The sequence below is a fragment of the Carassius carassius genome, chromosome 30 (assembly GCF_963082965.1).
Source record: "Carassius carassius chromosome 30, fCarCar2.1, whole genome shotgun sequence".
NCBI lineage: Eukaryota > Metazoa > Chordata > Actinopteri > Cypriniformes > Cyprinidae > Carassius > Carassius carassius.
The window spans coordinates 14,668,624-14,690,547 of NC_081784.1; the positions used below are offsets into that span (position 1 = coordinate 14,668,624).

The 21,924-nt window shown below is 38.2% G+C and overlaps 1 protein-coding gene across 1 annotated transcript; it reads right to left on the reverse strand.

Moving 5' to 3' along the window:
* Positions 1-17,618: 17,618 nt before the first annotated feature.
* Positions 17,619-19,953, reverse strand: fuom (fucose mutarotase). Its single transcript, XM_059518317.1, has 6 exons — positions 19,806-19,953; positions 19,203-19,271; positions 18,842-18,909; positions 18,600-18,698; positions 18,392-18,465; positions 17,619-18,273 (listed from the first exon to the last, which is right to left on the reverse strand). Exons 1-6 carry the CDS (start codon positions 19,888-19,890, stop codon positions 18,207-18,209), a joined length of 462 nt encoding a protein of 153 aa, XP_059374300.1. The 5' UTR covers positions 19,891-19,953; the 3' UTR covers positions 17,619-18,206.
* Positions 19,954-21,924: the final 1,971 nt, after the last annotated feature.

Below are 21,924 nucleotides of genomic sequence, written 5' to 3' on the forward strand. Positions count from 1 at the left end.
ACGCTATGGTAATCAGTTTTCTCAGGGGAGCAAGGAGATTGTGTACTTCATGGCCGCCCTCCGTGCCGCCGTGGGATTTAGCTCTAGTTTTGAGGGCTCTATCACTACTACCGTTCGAGCCCTTAGCTTCGATTGCGGTTAAGGGGCTTCTCTGAAGTCTGCTTTGCTTCTTGCTCTCGCCTCGGGCGAAGCGCCTTGGAGACTTTCATGAGTTTTGGTGAACGATATTACATCGGTTTCGGACCTGGCAACTGTAATGTCACTCTCCGGCCGAGACCGGGTTTCATTCCGAAGTCACTCAATAGACCGTTTTGTTTCCCTGCCCGCCTTATCTGTTGAGCCGTCAGCCTCGCGTGACGCTGATGCTCAGAGCGCCGGGACCCTGTTAGGGTTTTACGGATGTATATGGATCGCTCGGCTGCCTTTCGTCAGTCGGACCAGTTGTTCGTGTGTTGGTGGATGTAATAAGGGACGTGCTGTTTCTAAACCGAGACTTTCTCACTGGATAGTGGACGCTATCGAATGCAAGGGGAAGGATTATCCCCTCAACATTGGAGCTCATTCTGCGAGGACTATATAAATGCTTCCTGATGGGCCTGGTCTAGAGGTATGTCTGTCCAGTATTCATGTTTTGCTGCTGGCTGGTCTTCCCAGAACACAATCGCCAGGTTTTATAAGCTGGATGTACCCTCTGTAGCATCACATGTACTTTCGGTGAGTTAAGTTTTATTCATTCTGTTATAACCAGCTATACAGTAGTTACCATGGCTGCTAACTCTGTGTTATGGTTTATATGGTTTATGCAGTAGTCACCGCAAACGCCGTCGACTCTGTTTAACTCTCATGCTTCAGTGCTTATTGCGTTGTGTCTGCCCTGGTTAGTGCAGACTTCGATTTATTGCTTGAAGTAATGCAAATTTTGTTAGGGTGGGAGCAGATGTCTCATTGGTCTAGTTCCGCCTATCAGATGCAAGCACTCTTAGCGACATGGCCATTGGCTAGAACTGTCCTGCTTATGTGTGGGGGTGATTGTCTCCGTTCAGGGATTATCTTCACTGCTCTCACAGTTATACAGTTCGCATATACGTCTTAGCTGACGTAATGTTGAGTTACCGCCTCGAGAGGGAACGTCTCCGGTTACTATCGTAACCTCGGTTCCCTGAGAGGCGGGAACGAGACATTACGTTAGCCGCCATGGTCGCTGTTTGATCAGCTGTGCTAGCTGATTCTGATTCTGACGTAATTTTCGCGCCCATGCATTTTATACTGCCCGCTGTCCTGTCAGTATTTGCATGCTTCGCGTCAATTGGCCAGCTGCCCCCAGCTGGCGTTAGCCAATAAGATTTCAGCGAAAGTGGAGAAGAGAGGAGTTCCCGATATATGTCTAAGCTTACGTAATGTCTCGTTCCCGCCTCTCAGGGAACCGAGGTTACAATAGTAACCCGAGACGTTCTCTGATAGTGTTTTGATGCTATAAGAATGACAATCTCAAGGACTGACAAAAATATGAATATTTTTACAGGCCTTAGTTTTGGGACCCAAACATAATATAGAAAAACTCTTCATCTAAGATGTTGCTGCAACCACTTTCCTGGATTCTGACTGATTTGACATGGAATGAAGCCTCTATATTCTATGAGACACTAGCAGGAGAAGACCAGGGTTGATTTGGAGGTCCAAACACACCCTTGCCATGAAACACAGACCGTTGCTATGGACGCGGAACAGACTATTTTCTTTAGCGGAAGCAATACAACCGTTTTTAAAATCAATAAACTAATTTTTTAATCAATATTTTGTGTCAAATTATTTATTTTGTAGGTAGCAATGTAATAAGTGGGATCATGTATAGCGAGGCGGTTGTTATAGAGAATAACAACCCCTTCAGGCTGATTTTTCACCAGAAATGACTGCAAACTCACCTGTTGGCCGCTCATCGTGTTAAAAACCATAGTTCAAAACGTCCCTCACGCTAGCGTTTCTTTTTCTCCTCTGTTTCCATGTCGGTGGCGGCACCAAGCAAGTTGCTAACAGCGCCACCTGCAGTTGTGGAGTGCGAATTACATGACAGTTTAATAGCATGTGTGTGGATCTGAAGGCATTTGCGTGTGGATCAGCAAGGCGAAAATTTAGTGCCAAAAGTCACGTGACAGTTTTTCGTACTTGTTTGATAGCTACGTTTTTTATTTGCAGAACAAAATGCATTAGTTTGTGAGTGATGTTTTGTTGGCAAACCATACTGAGTTTGTTTGTGAATCGTTGGGTGTGAGTAAAACAAGTTTTGTGTGTGTGTGAGGTTTTGGCATGATTCTCACTCTATTCTCCGCTCCTTCTGGTCGTGTGTATGTGTGGGGGGGGGCAGCACTGTTTTATCATACTAGATATATTTGAAAGTTCAGTTATAATGCTACTCTCTGCAGTCATCACCGGTATATTCCGTGTTACTAGAAAAAAATTGCTTATTTCTCTGGATTTAAACATTCTTTAATATTCTTTGATTGACATTTGGGGTAATGTAAGTACAAAAGTCATCAAAATATATAACACTGTTCTAGTGTTTTTTGGATATTTTAATAAAAAATTCTTACATATTGTGCCTTTAAGTTAGAATCCACCCACCACTGAAATCGTTGAGTGGTCTTCCAGGGGGCCACGGCTTCGATACATTGGTGGTTCACCCTGACTGGGAATCTTTTCAGACACCATGCATGGGGTGGGACTTGGCTTTCAGCCAAAATTGTGAAGCAAGCCCAGTGGAGTCACAGAGGCGGCAGCAGCCATAAGGCAGAGCAACTTCTGAAAAACCCTCAGGGGGCGTGTCCACATTAGGGCTGAGTGTAGAACTGTTCCCAGAAAGACAGTTGGTTGCCTGGGCAATAACTGGCTCTTGCGTGGGTTGTAGTAACAGTTTTTTGTGAGCGGTCAGTTCCCATTCTTATCTGGCTAGAACAAGCCAATCGTCGAGGTAGTTCAATATGCGGATTCCCATCTGCCTGAGAGGGGATAGAGCCGCGTCTATGCACTTCGTAAAAGTGCGCGGGGCCAGGGACAGTCCAAACTGAAGGACTGCATACTGTTAGGCCACTCCCTCGAATGCGAATTTCAAAAACGGTCTATGATGGGGGGCTATGTGGATGTGAAGGTAAGCATCTTTCAAAACCACGGTCAAAAACCAATTCTTGGGGCAAATATGTGCAGGAATTTTCTTGACCTTCATCATCACTGGCTCATAATGTCTGAGATCTAGAATGGGTCTGAGCTCACCGTCTCTCTTTGGGACGAGGAAATAGCAGCTGAAAAAGCCTGACTCACTGTTCGCTGGAGGCACTATTTCCACAGCACCTTTTGTAAGCAGTGTTTGCAACTCCTGCTGGAGAACAATAGCTTTGTTGTCCAGAACAGAAGTTTGAATAATGCCTCTGAAGCGGGGTGGTCTGTGAGTGAACTGCAGCGAGTAGCCTCACCTCATCGAATTTTGCTCTTTAAAGTATGTGTGTCCGCTGTCACAGTGGTAAAATATTCTGGTACGCGTTGCACCTGCAGGACGTGACCTGCTGAAAAAGAGACTCCGTCTCTCAGAGGTGTTTTGAAGAGGTGAGGAGTGAAAGCGAGCTGTTTTTCGGGGGGTTCCGGCAGAGGCAAGAATGGAACCCCTCCTTTTCCTCTCTAGCTCCTCAGGACAACTTTGGCGGCTCGGGATCCAGCACAACTTGTGGGCGGGGACCCTGGCGCTTTGAAAAGGGGATTTGGAAATGAGTGACACCTGTGATTGGTGATTGGAAGGATACAAAAGAGGAGCTAAGACAGTGAAGGACAAGAGAGCACCAGGCCTGGATTTTATTTTGTGTTTTGGTTTTGTTTGTGCGCGGCAGTCATCTATGAGGGGCTGTCGCGCTGTTTTGTGTTTATTTTATTATTAAAGCTTTATTTGAATGTTCGCGCCTCCTTCTTCCCATGACTATGAAGGTTTTTATAGCGTTACATTGGTGCTGAAACACAGAAGGAAGGAGGGACGTGCTGCCAAAGTTCCCTCGACACTGTGGTGAATCCGCGGTGCCATCGAGCAGGGCGAAGCATTCTGCCTCTGTGGATGCTTCAGGCAGTGGGCTGGAGTGAGTTGCCAGGGGAAGGATGAACTCGCTGCCGGCCGCCCGTGATGTGGAGGGACGGCTGCCGTCAGTGAGGGAGCGGAGGAGTCGCCACCATTCGCCTGGGGCCGAAGCCTGCTGCCATCTGCCAAGAATGGAAAGGAGGAGAGAACGGGGGACTCCTGCCGGCTGCCTAAAACCGGAGGAGACATCGGTGGAGGAGTGTCGTGCCGTCCACCAAGGGCCATACAGTGGCACCGCCAGGCACTGTGGAAGAGTTCACACAGCTGGTGGGGGGCTGAGTGGCAGTGTGTCTGGGAACCGGAACATTTTTTTTCCTCTCTCCCCTCTATCATCTCTGTCGCTCCTCATCCTTCCATCTCCTTTTCTCTCACCTCGTCTGTCTGTCCTTACCCCCAGGTTCCTGAAGCCAGGAGAAAGGTTCCCCCGGGGGGGTTGTAGAGTGAAGTCTCGTGGGTACCCCCCGGCCTGTGAGGGGCGATGGGGGTATGTGATGAGTGGGACGGGGCTGAGAGCCGTGGGAACAGAGTGAGGCCGGTGGAGTGATTTGGAAGTGAGCAACACCTTCGCCACTCACCGGTCTCGAGTCCCACGGAGGAGATCGGAAGGATACAAAAGAGGAGCTACGACAGTGAAGGACGAGAGATAACCAGGCCTGGATTTTGTTTTGTGTTCTGGTTTTGTTTGTGCGCGGCAGTCGTCCGTGAGGGGCTGTCACGCTCTTTAGTGTTTATTTTATTATTAAAGCTTTATTTAAATTTTCACCGGTTCCCGCCTCCTTCTTCCCGTGACTATGAAGGGTTTTATAGCGTTACATAGCCCTTTCGGCAGGACTGGTGAGTCGAGGAAGGCCATTTTCTCGGCGTCCCTGATCTCTATCAATGTTATTCACAGGTGGCACTACAGTATCATCAGACTGGCTATGGTCTTTCATGATCGCCTAGGCTGTGGCCTTTGTAGCGCGCAGAGCCAGATCTGTTGCTGAGCACAGCTCCTTAAATGCCTCCTGGTGCTCTTGGCCAGACTCGTCCATAGAGAAGTTTGGCTTGAAACACTTGAAGGATCGCTATCGTATGTTGGTGATGGCCGAGGTGGTCTTGCAGGGCTTGGATGAATCCGCTGCATGGCCCTTTAAGCCAAGGGTGGATGGTGGGCACAGATGTGCATTGATTGCTTCATCCAGAGGCGGGAGTCTGGCATACGCTTTTTCGACAGCCCGTCATACATTAGTGAGAACTGCTGGAGTCGAGGGGTTTACCCGTGCCGAATAGGGAGCACGCCAAGTCTTGGTGAGCTCGCCGTGGATGGCAGGCAAGAATGGGAATGGGTGCTGGCAAGAGGATTGCTGGCAGGTCTCTGGCAGGAACAACTCGAACGGTAAACCACGGTGGGCTTGTCTGGAGCCGACTACCAAGCCAGAAGCAACACCTTCCCCTCAGGTGCTGGATCCTCATCGCTGAAGAAGAATCCCTATGGGCCGACTTATATAGCCCCTTCTGCTGGGTCGAAACACCATTGGCTTGTGCTGCTACACAAACGTGAACAAATCAGGCTTCAGCAGAATGGAAAAAATGTGTTTTTCCCATACACATAACGATAGTGAACGTTAGAAAGGGAACTGAGGTGGAGACCACAGAGGCTAAACAACTCATCCAACAATGAGGCCACATCCTTGAGAGAATGCATATTTTAGAGTGATTTCACACTTGGTCTGAGAGCTGTTCACATTCATTTTGACAAACATGTGGAAAAAATTTAAAATAACACCTTCTCCAGAAATGAAAATTAGCTGAAAAATTTACTCACCCAAGATTTAGATAAGTTTGTTTCTTATTGGGAACCGATTTGGAGAAATTTAGCTTTGCATCACTTGTTCACCAGTGGATCCTCTGCAGTGAATGGGTGCCATCAGTTGATAAAAACATCCCAATAATCCATAAGTAATCCACCCATTCCACCAATTAACATCTTGTGAAGCTGTGTGTTTGTAATAAACAAATTAGTTTTAACTCTTATTCGATGGCACCCATTTACTTCAGAGTAATATAATGCTAAATTTCTCCAAATCTGTTCTGAAGAAAAAAACTAACTACATCTGCAGAAATTTTTCATTTTTGGGCGAACAGTTCATTGAAGGGACACTTTTTTACCATTGTGATGACTGGGGAGAATGGCCTAGTTATCCTAACCCTCTCTGGGACATCATCATTTATAAATGATGCTAAGAAAATTACATTTAAAATACAATAATTTTATTTTTTAGTAATGTCAGGCACCATATATGTAAGCTCATTATAGATTAGAAACTACATATAAATTCCATTTAAATATAATTATACATCCAAATGTGTAAATTTTTTGTTATTTTTAATGCACATTTTAGTAAAGCAATTACTCAAAGACAAAAAAGAAACCTTTCCATCATGCATAAATGACAAAGTCATTTTATGGGATACATATTTTGTGTATAGCTGACACTATTTATCAGCACTGGCAGGCAGTTTAATAAATTTTATGCATGTGTTTTAGATTGATGTTTGTACATTTTTTGGAAGATGGAGAGACAAATCAGAACCTGTTTCAGAAAGTATGGATGATAGTGATAGGAGAGCATCAGAAAATGAGGTTGTAGTAATAAAAGAGGTTGTACAGGTTGTTGTGGAAATCAGGCATTTGGGTACATTATCCTATGCCAGTTTGAAAGATGTGATCCATACAATAACCAAAGATCAGGAAAGATGCCAGTGTCTATTGGCATTACAATACTGATGAGGAGGTATGCTCTAATGAGCCAGGATGCTCTATATTGATGAGCAGGGATACTCAAAGGGATTTTCACGGGTGCCATGATAATTGATTTGGAATTCCAAGATGAAACACAATGTTAAAGCAGTTTTTGAATGTTTTGTTAATGTTTTTCAATTTCAATTTCAATTTTATTTGTATAGCGCATTTACAAAAGCCTGACCAAAGTGCTTTACAGAAGAGCAAGAATATTACACATACCTGAAAAATAGACCAGACAAAAATTTAAAACCACCCATTTCAAAATTTAGCATATCACAGTAGTCAGTACACTAAGGAAAATAAAAAAGTTTTTAGCAAGGACTTAAAAATAGACAAGGAAGGGGCCAGTCTGATCTCTAAAGGCAGGGTATTCCAGAGTCGTGGCCCAGCCACCGCAAATGCACGCTCTCCTCTACGCTTTAGCCTAACGCGAGGGACCACCAACAGAGCCTGGTCACAGGATGGTAGGCTTCTTGATGGAGTATAAGGATGAAGAAGTTCAGATAAATAGACAGGAGCTTTGTTATGAAGGGATTTATAAATGAAGAGGAGAATTTTAAAGTCTATTCTCTGAGAAATCGGCAACCAGTGAAGGGATCTAAGAATTGGATTGATGTGTTCATGTTTACGACAGTTTAAAAGAAGTCTGGCTGCAGCATTTTGGACAAGCTGAAGTCGTGCAATTTGAGATTTAGATATACTGCAATATAAAGAATTGCAGTAATCTAGACGCGATGTAACAAATGCATGAACAGCCATTTCTAGAGTTTTTGGAGTGAGAAAGTTTTTAATTTTAGACAGTAAACGAAGCTGATAGAAACTGGATCCAATAACAGAAGAGATATGTCTATCAAATTTTAAGTGTTGGTCAATAATAATACCTAGGTTCTGCACCCGAGAGGATCTAAAAACGGACAAACCTTCTAGCTCAGGGCTTATACACTGAGAGTTCTCATTAGGACCGACAACTAGCCATAATTTAACCTCCTCTAAACATTGGAGAAGAGAAGTGATCGCAGTGGAGTTGTTTTTCTTAACTGGAAGATAGATTTGAGTGTCATCTGCGTAGAAATGAAAAGACACACCATGTTTTCTTAGAATAGAACGCAGAGGTAGCATGTATAGAGAGAATAGAGAGGGAGCTAAAATAATGTTTTTCAAATATTAACACATGGTTTCCAGGCAGCGATATTGCATTTGTATCACCTTTTAGACATTTTCAAATGTGAGTTCCAAATCAAATAGCTGCACAATAAGAACTTTTCAGATCACTTCAGATAAAGAAAATGCATTTGATTGTGTGTGAAGTTTCAAAAATTATTTACCCTTATTGGACAAAGTCAGTTATTAGTGCCAGAACCCTAAAAAAAAAGGTCAAAGGTCAGATTGGAAAATTAGTTTAGTCCTAAATTTGTCAAATTAAAAAAAAATTCAAGCTGTGAATTCACAATTCCTGTAGATGGCTGAAGTACTATTCAAGGAACCATTTGTTACTTTGTTGACAGTTTATCAGTCATCATATGCAGTGTATCATCCTTCATTTTACATTAAATGTGTGAATAATCAGTTTAAGAAAAAGTTGACCTTTATAGGCCATGTGATTAAGTCTACAACACATGGTATGTGTACTTTTATGAGAAAATTACAAATCAGTTCAGCTGAAGAAACAGAAGGTTGTTCAATTTGGCCTTTAGGATATACGTGTGTACATGCTGTATTTCATGCAACATTCAGCCATTTGCAGTGTTAATTAAAGCAGAATAAGTTTATTATTGCTGTTGAAACAAATCAAAGCATTTTTTCTGTTACAGTTATGCCCTCCGTAGACCATGAACTCCACATGTGTAGAATTTGTGAAGTGTTTACTGTGAAGGACCGTGGCAGTCCCTAAATAGATTCAAAAATGTATAACTACTCCTTTGAGCCAAATTAATCCATATAAATATATCAATTTCAATATGGGACCACAGTCAAACAGTCATTTTGGTGGTTTCCCCCCATTTAATTTAAATTGCTGCAAGCTGCAGCACTTGGAAAATGTTCGAGCCCACAATGCAGTTTTCTATGCATAAATCACACCATAATACTGCCTTAAATAGTTACAGACAGATAATTTATTCTTGGCACACACTGGACTCCATACCTATGCCAGTGTGATTGTGAGTGAGTCATGCTTCATTGCCAGCAGTCATTATTTGCTGACAGCTCCGGAGTCACTTTACTCTTTATTGTCCCTTTCATGATTTTTAAAACACTACTTTTACACCACTCTCACAGCATGGCGATTATTTTCAAGAAAACAAGGCAGGTGAAGATACTGTTAAATGTGTTTGGAAAAAAGGACTATGATTATGTCAAAATCACTAATGATTTCCGAACACTGAAATGTATAAGCAACCATCATGTTTCCACAGGATTGTGTGACCATTTTTCAGAGCAGATGCAGATAGGACAGAATCCAAATGAATCGCTCTGTTTTTAGTAAGTATAAACTTTTAGTAAGTATAAACACGCTACAAATTCATCACAACAGCTTGATTATAACAAAGCAGTTTTCCTCTAATTGTGGCTATTTGTTTAAATTTTACCCTGTGTGATTTCTGCAATGCTCAGGCTGGCTCGGAGTATTATGATAATTACTCTAACATAACAGAAATCAAAATCCAACTGCGATCCCCTGCCTGCGATTCACCAGAAATGGCCTTATCCAAACTGAGCTGGCACTCATTTTCTCCACGGTTTAAATGAAAAAAGCACGCATGGTTTAGATTAAAGCATTGTGCCCCAACTCCGAAATGCTGATGAAAACCAACTCTGCTCTTTTATAATTCATTTGTACCATTAGCATATTAGCTTCAGCGTAATGACAGGATGTCATTAAAGGATTTGGTCTATGACTAATGACAATATTTGTGCTCTGAAGTAGGTCAAACAAAGTAGCCAATTACTGTTCTTCCCATTACAATGATAAAAGCTAGAGATTAGCTATGCTTAGTTTTGGATAAATTGCTTATTAATAAACGTAAGGGTTTTTTTTATTCCCTCTTCCAAACAATGAAACAAACAGATTTAGCTAATTTAATGGTTTTTAAATCCATTTAATGATGGCATTGTGATTATGATAAGATACAGAACTCAATTTTTCCACCTCGGAAGAAAAATTGTTTGTAATTGCATGCACATAATTCTTTCAGTGTAGGCTATTCATAAGGCCATTATATACATATAGTAAAAATGTAAATAATAAATATGTAACATTTAAATAAATTTTTTAAATTTTTATGGATACTCTTTTTGGATACAGTTTTTCTTTATATCAGTTTCATCATGTGTCTCTTCAAGCAGTCAGTACTTTGATCTGTTTAGTTTATATTCAAATTCAAGTGTTTTCTCTCTCTCTTTCTCTCTCTTCAGGTTTCAATGTAAATATCTCATCATCGGTTGGAGGGCTGCATTTTTTAGGAAATTCTTTCACAAATTTTTGCAATGCAAGTAGATGTACATGTCCTCTGGGTGGCAGCATGTTTAGGACGTGGAGTCTCCCAAGCCTCCAAGGGAAAACTGACACACATGGATCCAATATCTAAACCTTCATGCAGTAGAAGTAGACGACATGGAGCCATCCTTCGTTCAGAGGAAGTAGTTAGTGGTGTTCATGTCTGCTACTGTTTTTCATTTGCAGTCACAAAACTTCCAATCAACTTCTACTTTCACAAACGCAAAGGTGTACCTCTAGCCAATGGTGAGATTTTCAGATTGTAACTGATGTCTGATTATTCAAAGCTATTATTCTTTCATTTAGCCTTTCAGAATTAGAGACATTATTTGTTATTTTGCCTTCCTTAAGTAAATGATAATGTTCAGCCCATTAGCAGACGTTTACTTAACCTAAAGCATTTTCATTCAAAAAACTAAAAAAAAAACTAAAATAAAGAAACATTAACTTTTTTTTGATAATGAAAAAAAACTCTAAATTATACCAAACATTTTTTTACAGCTATAATGTAACTGTTGCAGCTATAAAGTGATTAACAAACATTTACTGTAAACAGGAACAGTGAATTGTTTAGAATAAAATAAAGATAAAATTAAATGTTACTAATGAAGATATCAGCAATCTATTCAGATAAGAATATGCAAAATATATATATGTTGTCATTTACTACAAGATGAAGACACCATCAGCAGTAAATCAGTCAGTGTGTTCAAATACAGCACCATCATATGCTGGACTGAAAATTAGGGGGTTCTAAGTTATGAATGCTGAGTAATCAATCCCAATCAAATCAGGCATGAAAGTCCTATAGAACTAGAGAGCATGAACCTGTAAATATCATTTTCTGCCACTTAGCCCATAATGTACCCAAAGTATATTTGGCTTTGACAATTCAATATAACCTGTGGTTTCACAGATTTACAGTGGCATGTCAAAATAGTCATCCACATTAATTGGTAAGATGCTGAATAGAGGCAGATTTGGGTGACACATTGACTCCTTAAGTGTGGCGAGCAATTTTGTTAGAGTTACATCCATGATGGAATGTACAGTAGGTAACATACTTGTCTCAGTCCAGTGCCACAGCCTGTTTTTTGACCAACTAAAACAAATAGTATTCAAGTGCTAATGTGGAGCCAGAAAAAAATAAATCAATCAGCTTGTTTTCACTGTGCTTACTCCACAGATTTTGTGAAAATTAAAAATCGAATTTACAGAATATCAAAAGGTATACCATAACTGTAAACACACTGAGTATGTTTAGCTCTCAGTAATTAGAATATATCTCTTACACCTACTGCAACAAAAGGTGTATTATTGCCATATTGCAGTTAATTCTGCTTTATTTGAACATCCATAATGATAGTAAAAACAATCACTGTGTTGTGTGCCATATAAAATGTACAGTCTCGGCATGTACTGTAGTGCTCTATATAGGCGACAGTGAGCGCGGGCAGTTTCACACAGAACTCGTGTTTCTCCGTTAGCCGCAGAGTTCTGGAACATACCTGGAGAGACTCAAAGAAGAACATACACAGTGGGAGTTTGGACCCGGCCCAAGATAAATAAATCCAGGTTTACATTTTATGAGTAAATGAGATCATATCTAGTCGGCCCATGAAAGTTATGAGACGAAAATGCATGTCTGTGCTGCTGTTAAATCAAGATATTTCATCATGTCTACACAAGGCATATGGTTTGTGTGGGTGTTCGGGGTATAGAAATATGGCAGTGATGATGTTCCTGACATCTGTTGTTAAGGGTTTCACACAGTTGTGTTGATTAATAAATCAGCTGGATCTTAGTACATTTATTGCATTGATTAGGCACTTCTGAAGAGCTCTGTCTAAACACACACAGCATTTTCTAAACAGTATACCAGATCATCTAATATTTTAGCTTTTGAGTAGCAAGTAAATGTTTGGATGTTTTTGCATTTCTGCGAATACTCTTCATTCATGACAGAGGGGTCAAGAAAATAAGTTTGCATTGATTTTGCAGTTGGAAACTCAATAGCTGTGTCTTTGAAGGCTACCCAGCAACTGTTCAGTAAAGGCTTATGCAACAGTGAGTACATAAACATGAAACTTGGATTTACAAGTGTCTATATGCAAGGTCAGCAATTTGTCTAACATGTTCTTTGCTATTTAACATTCAATTAAATGAAATTTCAGTGGGCATGATAAACTGTTGTCTTAATGAGGCACATTCTTTTTTTTTTTTTTTAGATTTTTTTGACATTCAAGTTTTTGTTTACCAAGTCTCATCTACCTTGGCAACAAGGTGCTTGATAAAGCACGGGGTCCACATAACTGGCCCCAATAAATACTTTGTAGCACTTAATTTAGTTCCATGCCGTGGGCCATTAGCTCTTACAGTCTGTCACTCAGCAACTGTGCGGATGATGGAGAGAAAAGGCACAGCAGTGTCAATTTAATTAAATCCAGCTTGGCTGGGTGTGGCTTTCCATCAGCCGCATATAGCACATTTCTGACAGGACCAGAAATTACTATTGATGCCCCTTTGCACAAAATGTTATTTTAAGTTATATATATAGTTCCTGAGCTCATTCTATTATTTGGATAAATTAGTGGGATGCCAGTGCACAAGAAAAGAAGACAAAACTTGGGAACCCTAGTATTAAGCAAAAGTATACAGACAAATATATATATATATATATATATATATATATATATATATATTATTGTTTTAAATGCATCTATTTTTTTAGACCATATTTTGAAATGCCATCTTTGACAACAGAAGCCTTTTAAGAGACATATTAAGAAACATTGTGCTTTACTCTTTCTTTTTAAAATAAGCAATTATAAAATGTAATAAAATTATCTGTAGCGTTAGCAGACTATGAATTACCTACAATATTTAAAGGAACATAACACCACATTGTACTTGACTTCTGGGTAAAAAAAGAAAAATTAGTTGCAAAGGTATAGTAAACATTTAACCAAAAACAGCATATTTGTGTAACGAGATTGAAGGCCCCGTTTTTTTACTTGCTCACTTCAGAAAGGTGACAACACACACACACACACACAAAATATTATTCTAATAAACAGATTTATAGTGTAATAACTCTAAGGATATACTGCGTTTTTAAGTAATCATTAAGATATCTGATAACCCTCATCACCTTAAAAATAATAACCCTCATAACCTTAAAAAAGCTACAACAAATTTGCATATGAACTCTGCAAGAAAATACCACACAAGAAGCTAAAGATGTACCCTTTGGAGTATTACTGCATTTAAATATCTTATTAAAAATTCATGACAACAACTGGCACTTTATTAATAGCAGGTTGCATACAGTATGTGTGTTTGTAGTGTGTGTGTGTGTGTGGTAACACTTTACAATAAGGTTCATTATTTAACATTAATTAACCACTTTAGTTAACATGAACTAAGCATGAACAATACTTCTACAGCATTTATTAATCCTAATATTCATTTCAGCATTTACTAATGCATGATTAAAATCAAAAGTGTGCTTGTTAACATTAGTTAATTTGAATTTACATGTACTAACAATGAACAACTATATTTTCATTAACTAACATTAACAAAGAATAATAGCTACTGTAATAAATGTATTTTTCATTGTTTATTCATGTTAGTTAATACATTAACTAACATTAACTATATATATGTGTGTATGTATATTTATATTTATACTTTAATACATTTCAACTTTAAAATGGTATCCCATAAACTTGTCTAGTTCAGTGTGGTGTTTTCAGAATGTTTCTTTAAATGTGCACTGAATATTTGGGAAGAAAATTCTCTCTAAACAAATAATCCATTGTATAAAATAGATTTGTTTAAAAAAAGACATGACAGACATTCAGTTGATTTACACATTATCCTCTCAGATTCTGCTAAGTTATGTTTATGCTTTTCTTCTATGCTCTTTCCTGTGGTTTATACAGCATAAGTCTACTTCATAAAGCTATCAAATAAGCAAACGTGTTCTCTTTAGTCATGATTTGTGAGGGGAGCACATATACTCTTCACAAAACACAGCTTCATTAATATAGAACAACAAACAGACATCATAACACAGTCCACAACACACAAGACTATGTAACTCCAGAGATAATGCCATAATTTGTATTCATTAAGAAAGCAGGTTTGATCGTTCTATGTTTTAACAACTTGAGTATTATGGCTGTGAAAGCACTGCATGGGGCCCCACAGGCTTCGGCTGTATTAAAATCACAATCTGTCTAATTACAGGTATGCACAGTCGTAGCGGTAAGAAAAGAAAAAAGTTTTTTACAGTGATGCCTTGAAGGCTTTGTTAATACACTGACTGGAATAAATTCCTCATGCGGGGAACTCAGGTGCCACATTTCCTGTGCCGAGAGCCTTTTGGAAAAGCCTTCCAGGTGTGAGTGAGACTGTGACTCAAGTTGTTTGCACTCGAGCAGTGAGTAAACAGATCATCATCTCGCTCTTGATCCTGCAGTAAGCAAAATATGAGACCAAGCACTTGGCATTAAGATCACAGAGCGCTCATCTATCCTCAGTCTCGCAGTCAGACGATTTTTGACTCAAGTCCGTGGGAGATGAGAGCAAAAGGGGCTTTCTGAACAAACATGATGGTGTGCGGCCTTCCATGTAGCATTTTTTTAACGTGAATCAACTCAATTCAGTGTAAAGTAAATAGAATTAAATGCATCACAAAATATAAATATAATATCCACTTTTAAAGTGTTGAACCTGGTCATGAATTATTTTGCAGTTCATCATGAGTCTTAGGTTTTGTTCTCCTTTTGTTATTCTTAAAGTTCATTAAAATCAGCCACATTCAATTTCACTCCACAAACAAAAGTCCATCTTCAACAGCATGTGCTTTAAAATAGTTACTTTTAGTTAGCCTACCTGTTAGATATAGTTTATAGTTAAATCGATAAACGTTAGGCTAGAGATATAATTTCGGGAGCTCTTGTGTAGCCTATGTTGTGGCGGTGCGCCGTGTGACCCCGCGACTGCAGGGTCGTGTTTTTGATGCTTGGGAAAAGAGCACCACTTGGGTGGCTGGAGCCCTGAAGAATCCCGAAGTCTAACTAACCTTTAATCCTTAATCCTCAGCCCAAACCTGACCCTACTGCATTCATTCGCATTAATTTGCCGGAAGTCTGTCTCAAACATCTTTAAAACCAAAACGTTAGGATTTTCATCCTGAATAAAAACGATAAAAGGTTTACGCTTTCCCAGTTAGCCATGTCACTATTAAATCACAATTACTTTATTAAATATTCGATACTTATTATAATGTTTTTATATTTATCCTTATTATTTATTTATTTATTTATTTATTACATGAAACAAGCGTAGTCTGCAATAGTCCAAAGTCCGATTCCCTAGCCTTTCCCACAGTCATCTACACGCGCATTATCAATCTTCGATCATTTACTGTCGGTCAGATAACAGCGAATGATTATCTGTTTTCAATTGTACTGTACTTTCGACGTTTATCTTGAAAGATAATGAGTCTTGCTTCCATTATCATGATAAAGATGACATAATATTAGTTTCGGCATGAAGTGCATAAAGAATATCTAATTATTTTAATAATCGGGTAATAAATGCAGCATTGCCTCAAATTACATAGTGTTTATTAACGAAGTATTAACTGCCTGGGAAAAGACCGTTATATCAATGAAAAAAATATGCCGTATGTATAGGCCTATATATATATATACACATATACACACACACACACACACACACACACACACACACACAGTCACATTGTAAAAAAAAGTTAACATAAAACATCAGAATTCCTTGCACTGACTTTATGCCCAAAGTCAATTTATTGCTGTGATTGTAACTATAAGGAACCACTATCAGGTGAGTTTTGATGAACCACTATATGATCACTGTTATATATGGATTTTTTTTCTTCTTTAAGTTAAAGGTATGAGCCTCAACACTCAAGTTTTGTTTCCCACATGAAAGGTTTTCTGTCTGCCTATCAGTGCTGTTGTTTAACACTTCAGCCAAGCCATACAGGTCCAGGGTAGGTTTGACTTCTAATATTTTCACTTCTCTTAATTTACAGCAAAACATATTGACCGTCTTAAGTTACAAAAGAGAAAAAAATAAACAATGGCTATAGCAACTGTTTTTACAAGACTGCCCTGACCATCTTGTCATTTTGAGCAAGATGAAAAGGATATAATAATTTAACATTCATTTTAATGAACTTTCTAATATTTAAAGATTTCTGATTAAGCAGTACCCTTTCATCATTTAATCAAATTACTTCAAATTATTATTTTCTTATACAAAAAATCTATATGCTAATTTTTGACTTGTTGTTTTTACATGTAAAAATTTATAAATTGTACATTTTATTTTTACATTTTGTCCTGCAGGAAAAAGAATTGGGCAAAGCAGTTCAGGACACTATAGTGTAAGCATTGTCTTGCCTACTGTAAATCATACAAGTATGTCTATATGTTTTAGGTATATATAAAATCTATTACAAAATATTACAAATCATTGAAATTAGATATTTGTTTTCCACTAAAGTTTTGATCATCCCAATGGGAAGAAGATCCTGGGAATGAAGGAGGTGGAGCCACCACAAAACATGAACATTACAGATTTTTGATACGATCAGGTACGGATCGGATGTATGACAAACCAGAAGAAGACAGGGATGATCTATACCACAGCATGTTTGATGTAGCTGAAGAGCCAATGAGAGAATAGAAGGATGTAATTGAAGGTAATGTCAAGCCCATGTACTCAAGCCCTGAAGTGGACAAAGACGACCTGTACCACGCAGATGTTAAAGACATCAGTCTGACAAGCAGGCTCTGCCGATTAATATATTCCCTATTCACCCGGGTGCACGCAGAGCCAGAGGTAGATCTGGATGACCTTTACCATAAGCAATGATAGAATAAGTATTATCATGTCTAAAGGATTGTAATACTGGATGTTAATTCATTATGCATAGTTTTAATTAAATGCTCTCTATTTTTTAAACCTTGAAATGTGTTTCTATGTAATATAGCTAATATTGAACATAGAAAAAGAAAGTTTATTTTATGTCTGTTAAACATGTCTCAAATTCATCAATACAGAGAAGACTGTGACCATAATTAATAAGCCATATGGATCACTTAAAAAATAGTTTTAGAGTAAATGCATTACATTTTCTAATAAAATAATAATAATAAAAAATAATGATTAAAAGTTGAAAGTATTTATTAAGGCAAAGTATAAGAAAAGCAAACATTTTATATTTCCATAGTCTTTATGAGAGAAGATTCAGAGCTCAGTTTAGCTTCTAATTCAAGGAACAGTGGGCAACAAAATCAAATGTTGCAGATGGGGACTGAGCTTCACCTGTTGCCCAAGAAAAGCTACATTTGACCAGGTATATTTGAACTTTAAAATCAAATGTTTAAAGATTAAACAGAGCTGACTTTCATTTCACAAAACTTTCATAAAAAATACATTTGAAACAGTTGAAATGCATTTTCAAATTGTATTTTATTGTATGATTTTCTCTAATTATATATTAGAGGAATTGTATTTTTTACTTATTTTACATCACACTAAAGAAAGTATTAACAGAAGACTCTTTGAACTTTTTGAAAAATTATGAACAGTCATTTTTGTAATTAGAATCTAAACAGATGGCATTAAATTAATAACATGCCTTTTTATATATACAATCTTTCTTATATAAAGTTATTTTCTATGTGACTCATCTATAGGAATTTTGGTGTAATATCTCTGACACTGGACAAACTGTACCAAGCAGGCTTCTTTCAGCACAGTTCAGCAGGCGGAATGACACCTTTCTTGATTATGAGATTTCCATACAGTGCAGTCTCCCTGTCAGACAGATTTAAGGATCATCTATTATGTTTATTATTATTATTTCTTAAATATAAGTAAAAAATATTTTAATAGTTGAAAAGACCAACCGTAAATCATAAATAAAAATGCTCACCCAGTTGCCACTACAGCAAATGCCTTCTTGGCACGCTCATAAAATGCAAAACGCTCAACAAACTGGAAGTTACCCTGAAAGAAAGAAAAAAGTACATCCTGGACAAATGATTTGCCTTTGTAAAACAAGCTTTGCCCTATATAATTTCAGCAGTGATGAAAAGTCCTCAACATATGAGTTATGACCTTTTATGTATATAATAGCTTACATCTGATCCTGCTTGTTTCAGGAGGTCAGAGTACTGGTTCCATACCGGCACTTTCAGGCCCTTTAATTTGTCACTCTGCACAAGGTCCATGACAGCTGCCTAACAAATGAGACCTTATTCAGTGACAGACACAACTTACAATAATGATAAGTTACATACATGAATAAACAGAGTCTAAATTTGTGGTTGAGCCATTTAAAAAATTAAAGATGCCAGAAAATGGTACAAATGTTATCACCCACCGAATCATCATAGGTATCAAGAGGAAAAAGCCTCAGTATTGCCTTCAGAAGTTCTGGTATACCTACACCTTAAAACGTAAAACCATATACTTGATTAGACAACTAAATGCAAAGCTATCAGTGAGAAAAATGTCAGTTGGCTGTTCAATGCATATTGAGAATTATTTTGGGCTGAGTAGATCTGGAATTACAATAATCAGTTTATCACATGTCAGTTATCATTAGCCTACTCCTGCAGAACCATAAAAAGTTAGCGTGAGATTTCTTTCAAACAGTACAAGAACTATGAAAGTGCATATACAACAATTTTGTTGTAGCCTATACAAAAAAATAAATCCTACTATATTTTGTAAACACATACCATCTGCTCTGATCTCCACTGGACCACATTTACAAATAGATGAGGAAGGAAAATTTGCGTCTGCAAGAACTAAAAAAAATAATAATAATAAAAAAAAAATAACTGATACATGACAATCCACACACGGAGTTCGTTTCTTATAACAGTACTGTCCTGATGTCTCGCCTGCGCTCATGTGACAAACCAGATCCACTCAGTGCTACAGACCGACCGAAAGTCATCGGTTTTCAACACCAGCGGGAGGCGAATATGCGGATATGTGCTTTGGCTTAGAGATAATAAAAATGTGACATTTTTATGAGAGACAGCCTACAAAGTTTTCTGAGTGACATTTTGATGATCGAAATGAAAGCGCGAGCTGCGCGGTACGGAGCTTCTCTCTTTACTGCACGAACTCGGATTTATCCGTGGCGTTTTTAAATCGTATCTAACCTTGTATAAACCAATGACAGGTTATATTTATCCAAACAGGTATATCGTCTATTAACGTTAGACTATTCATCCAGATGTCACATGAGTGTCACAAGAACGTCAGGCTTCAGGAAGTTTGGCGTGACGTTCGTAAAAAAAGAAAATTGTGGTCTAATCTCATTTACGACTTACCAAGTTCATCTCCATGGCCCATTTGCGCCAAAACATACAATAATTCAGGCGTAAGTATGGACGGGATTCCTTTTAGTATGACCATTTCAAAGCAGTGAGTTTGTGTGGGGAATCATGTGACCCTTTTAATGTATTTCAATTGGTTAAACACAGTAAGAGCTACGTTTCTAACGCAACCTGAGTTTGGAATAGCCTACGTAATTTACGTACCTTTGAGGACCCATGACAGCAGCAGTTTTTTTTTTTCAGATAAATGTACGACCGTTTATGCACATAGGTCTTCTAATGATACTTTCCGTTTCAGTATAAGAAAGCATATTAATTTAATTAGCACTGAATTGGCATTTTTCAATAGTAGGCTTAGTTGTTTTTGCATTTACATTTCAAAAACATACAGGCTATAAATGATTAATTAGCAAACTACTACCCATTAAAACTATAACGTCGGTGGCAGCACTAGATCAACAGGTCTATCAACAGGTGTCTACAAAATCATTATTTCACGCATGATTTTGGATTTCTGACGACGACCAAGCATTAATTTTTGCGCAGTGTGACATTAGGCTACCATGATATAAAACTTAAATAAAGTCTAAAATATAAAATATAAAGATCCGTGCACTCAAGCCCATCATCTGAAGATCATCAAAGATCCCCGGGCACAGGCCTTCTGCGCGTGCACTATTCCCAGAAGATATATAAAGTAGCTATCAAATGCCTAAGCAAATTGAATTGTCATTAAGAAAAAAATAAGATTTTTCCCGATCACGTTGAGACATTTATGTGGGAAAAAAAATAGAAAGCTATAGCCTACATGAAGTTAAACTCGCGTCTAAATGAGGAGCGACACCGAAGACGTGCAGCTGCTACTGATGAAGAGGAACTGCTGGTGATGTTGTTGTAATTCAGGGAAATTTGCTCCTAAAGAGGTGTGTGGAGGCTTTGCAGCTGCAAAATGTAGAGTGAAAGTTGAAAGATGGAAGACTGATGGAAGAAAAGACATTCGGAGGAGCCAAGACTGTCTGATCAGTTCAAAGCGCTTTTCTTTCACCGAGGAACCATGCGGCTCCCGCTTTGATTCTGCTTTTTAAATGAGTTTATCACGCTATGAGGAGCTGCCTCTGCCAAAATGTAACGTTTTGCCCCTTTTGTCTGCGCTGAGCGCCTCAATTCGGCCTACATTTATTATTTTGACCTTTCGTTAGCAGGGGATAGACTTCAAAGTGGACCCTCTCTTTTGCTGTCTTTAAGGAGACCTTTGTGCTGTCGCGGTGTGTGGAGAGAACGGTTTTCTCCTCTTTTAAAAGTTTTGTTCCAGGGGCTGAGAAGAAAGCTGGAGTCTGAGGGAATATCGAATGAAAATTAAAATCAATTAGACAGAGATTTTCAAGTGAGAAATTTGTTGATGTGCAATTGAGAATAGGCTGTTCCTTAATTACATTTGCCGTGGTCTTTCTGGACGCTGTATTTCACTTACAATATTCAGTTTTGAATGGCTAAAAGTGGGTTGTAAGTTCTCTGGCGATCTTTAAACTGACATCTGATTAAAGTTATGATTAAGCCACGTTACTGTTATTCATCAGTAACTAAAGTTTAGTGGTTTAAAAAGCTGCGACTTTTCATAAATTAATTTGCATTTAGGTTAGGTATTAAAATACGAATAGTCCTACAAATAGCAAGTTAAAGTAATTTTTAAGTACATTAAAAAGCGCAAATTAATAAGCTGAAAATGCGTGTTATTTATTAATAATAATTTCAATAGTGATATGTTAAAATGTATGAGATAACCTGGTTTCTAAGAACAATATTAGATGATTTTTTTTTAAAAGAGTTTTTGCTAAAATATGTTGATCCTGTCGTTGGTTAATAAACAAACTTCGCTATGCTGCACGAAACCTGAATTGCGTTTAGGCTATAACACTATAATTCAAGCAGTGTCCTCCAAAACCCCATGTTGCAATATATCAATAAAACACTTAATAATATTACATTATACTGAAAGGATTTTTTTGTCAAATAGCAGATATATATTTTTTTAAATATCACTACAAAAATATAAACATTATTACCTCAATGATAACCTCAACGAAAGACTGAAAATACACCCACAGCACCATCT

What these genes read in the sequence shown, in the direction of transcription:
- fuom (XM_059518317.1), bottom strand. Translation starts at nt 19,890, where the DNA reads ATGGTCATACTAAAAGGAATCCCGTCCATACTTACGCCTGAATTATTG. An exon ending in TTGATACCTATGATGATTCG is followed by an intron (nt 18,699 to 18,841) that starts GTGGGTGATAAC and finishes CTCATTTGTTAG; the next exon opens with GCAGCTGTCATGGACCTTGT. An exon ending in TTTGCTGTAGTGGCAACTGG is followed by an intron (nt 18,274 to 18,391) that starts GTGAGCATTTTT and finishes TCTGTCTGACAG; the next exon opens with GGAGACTGCACTGTATGGAA.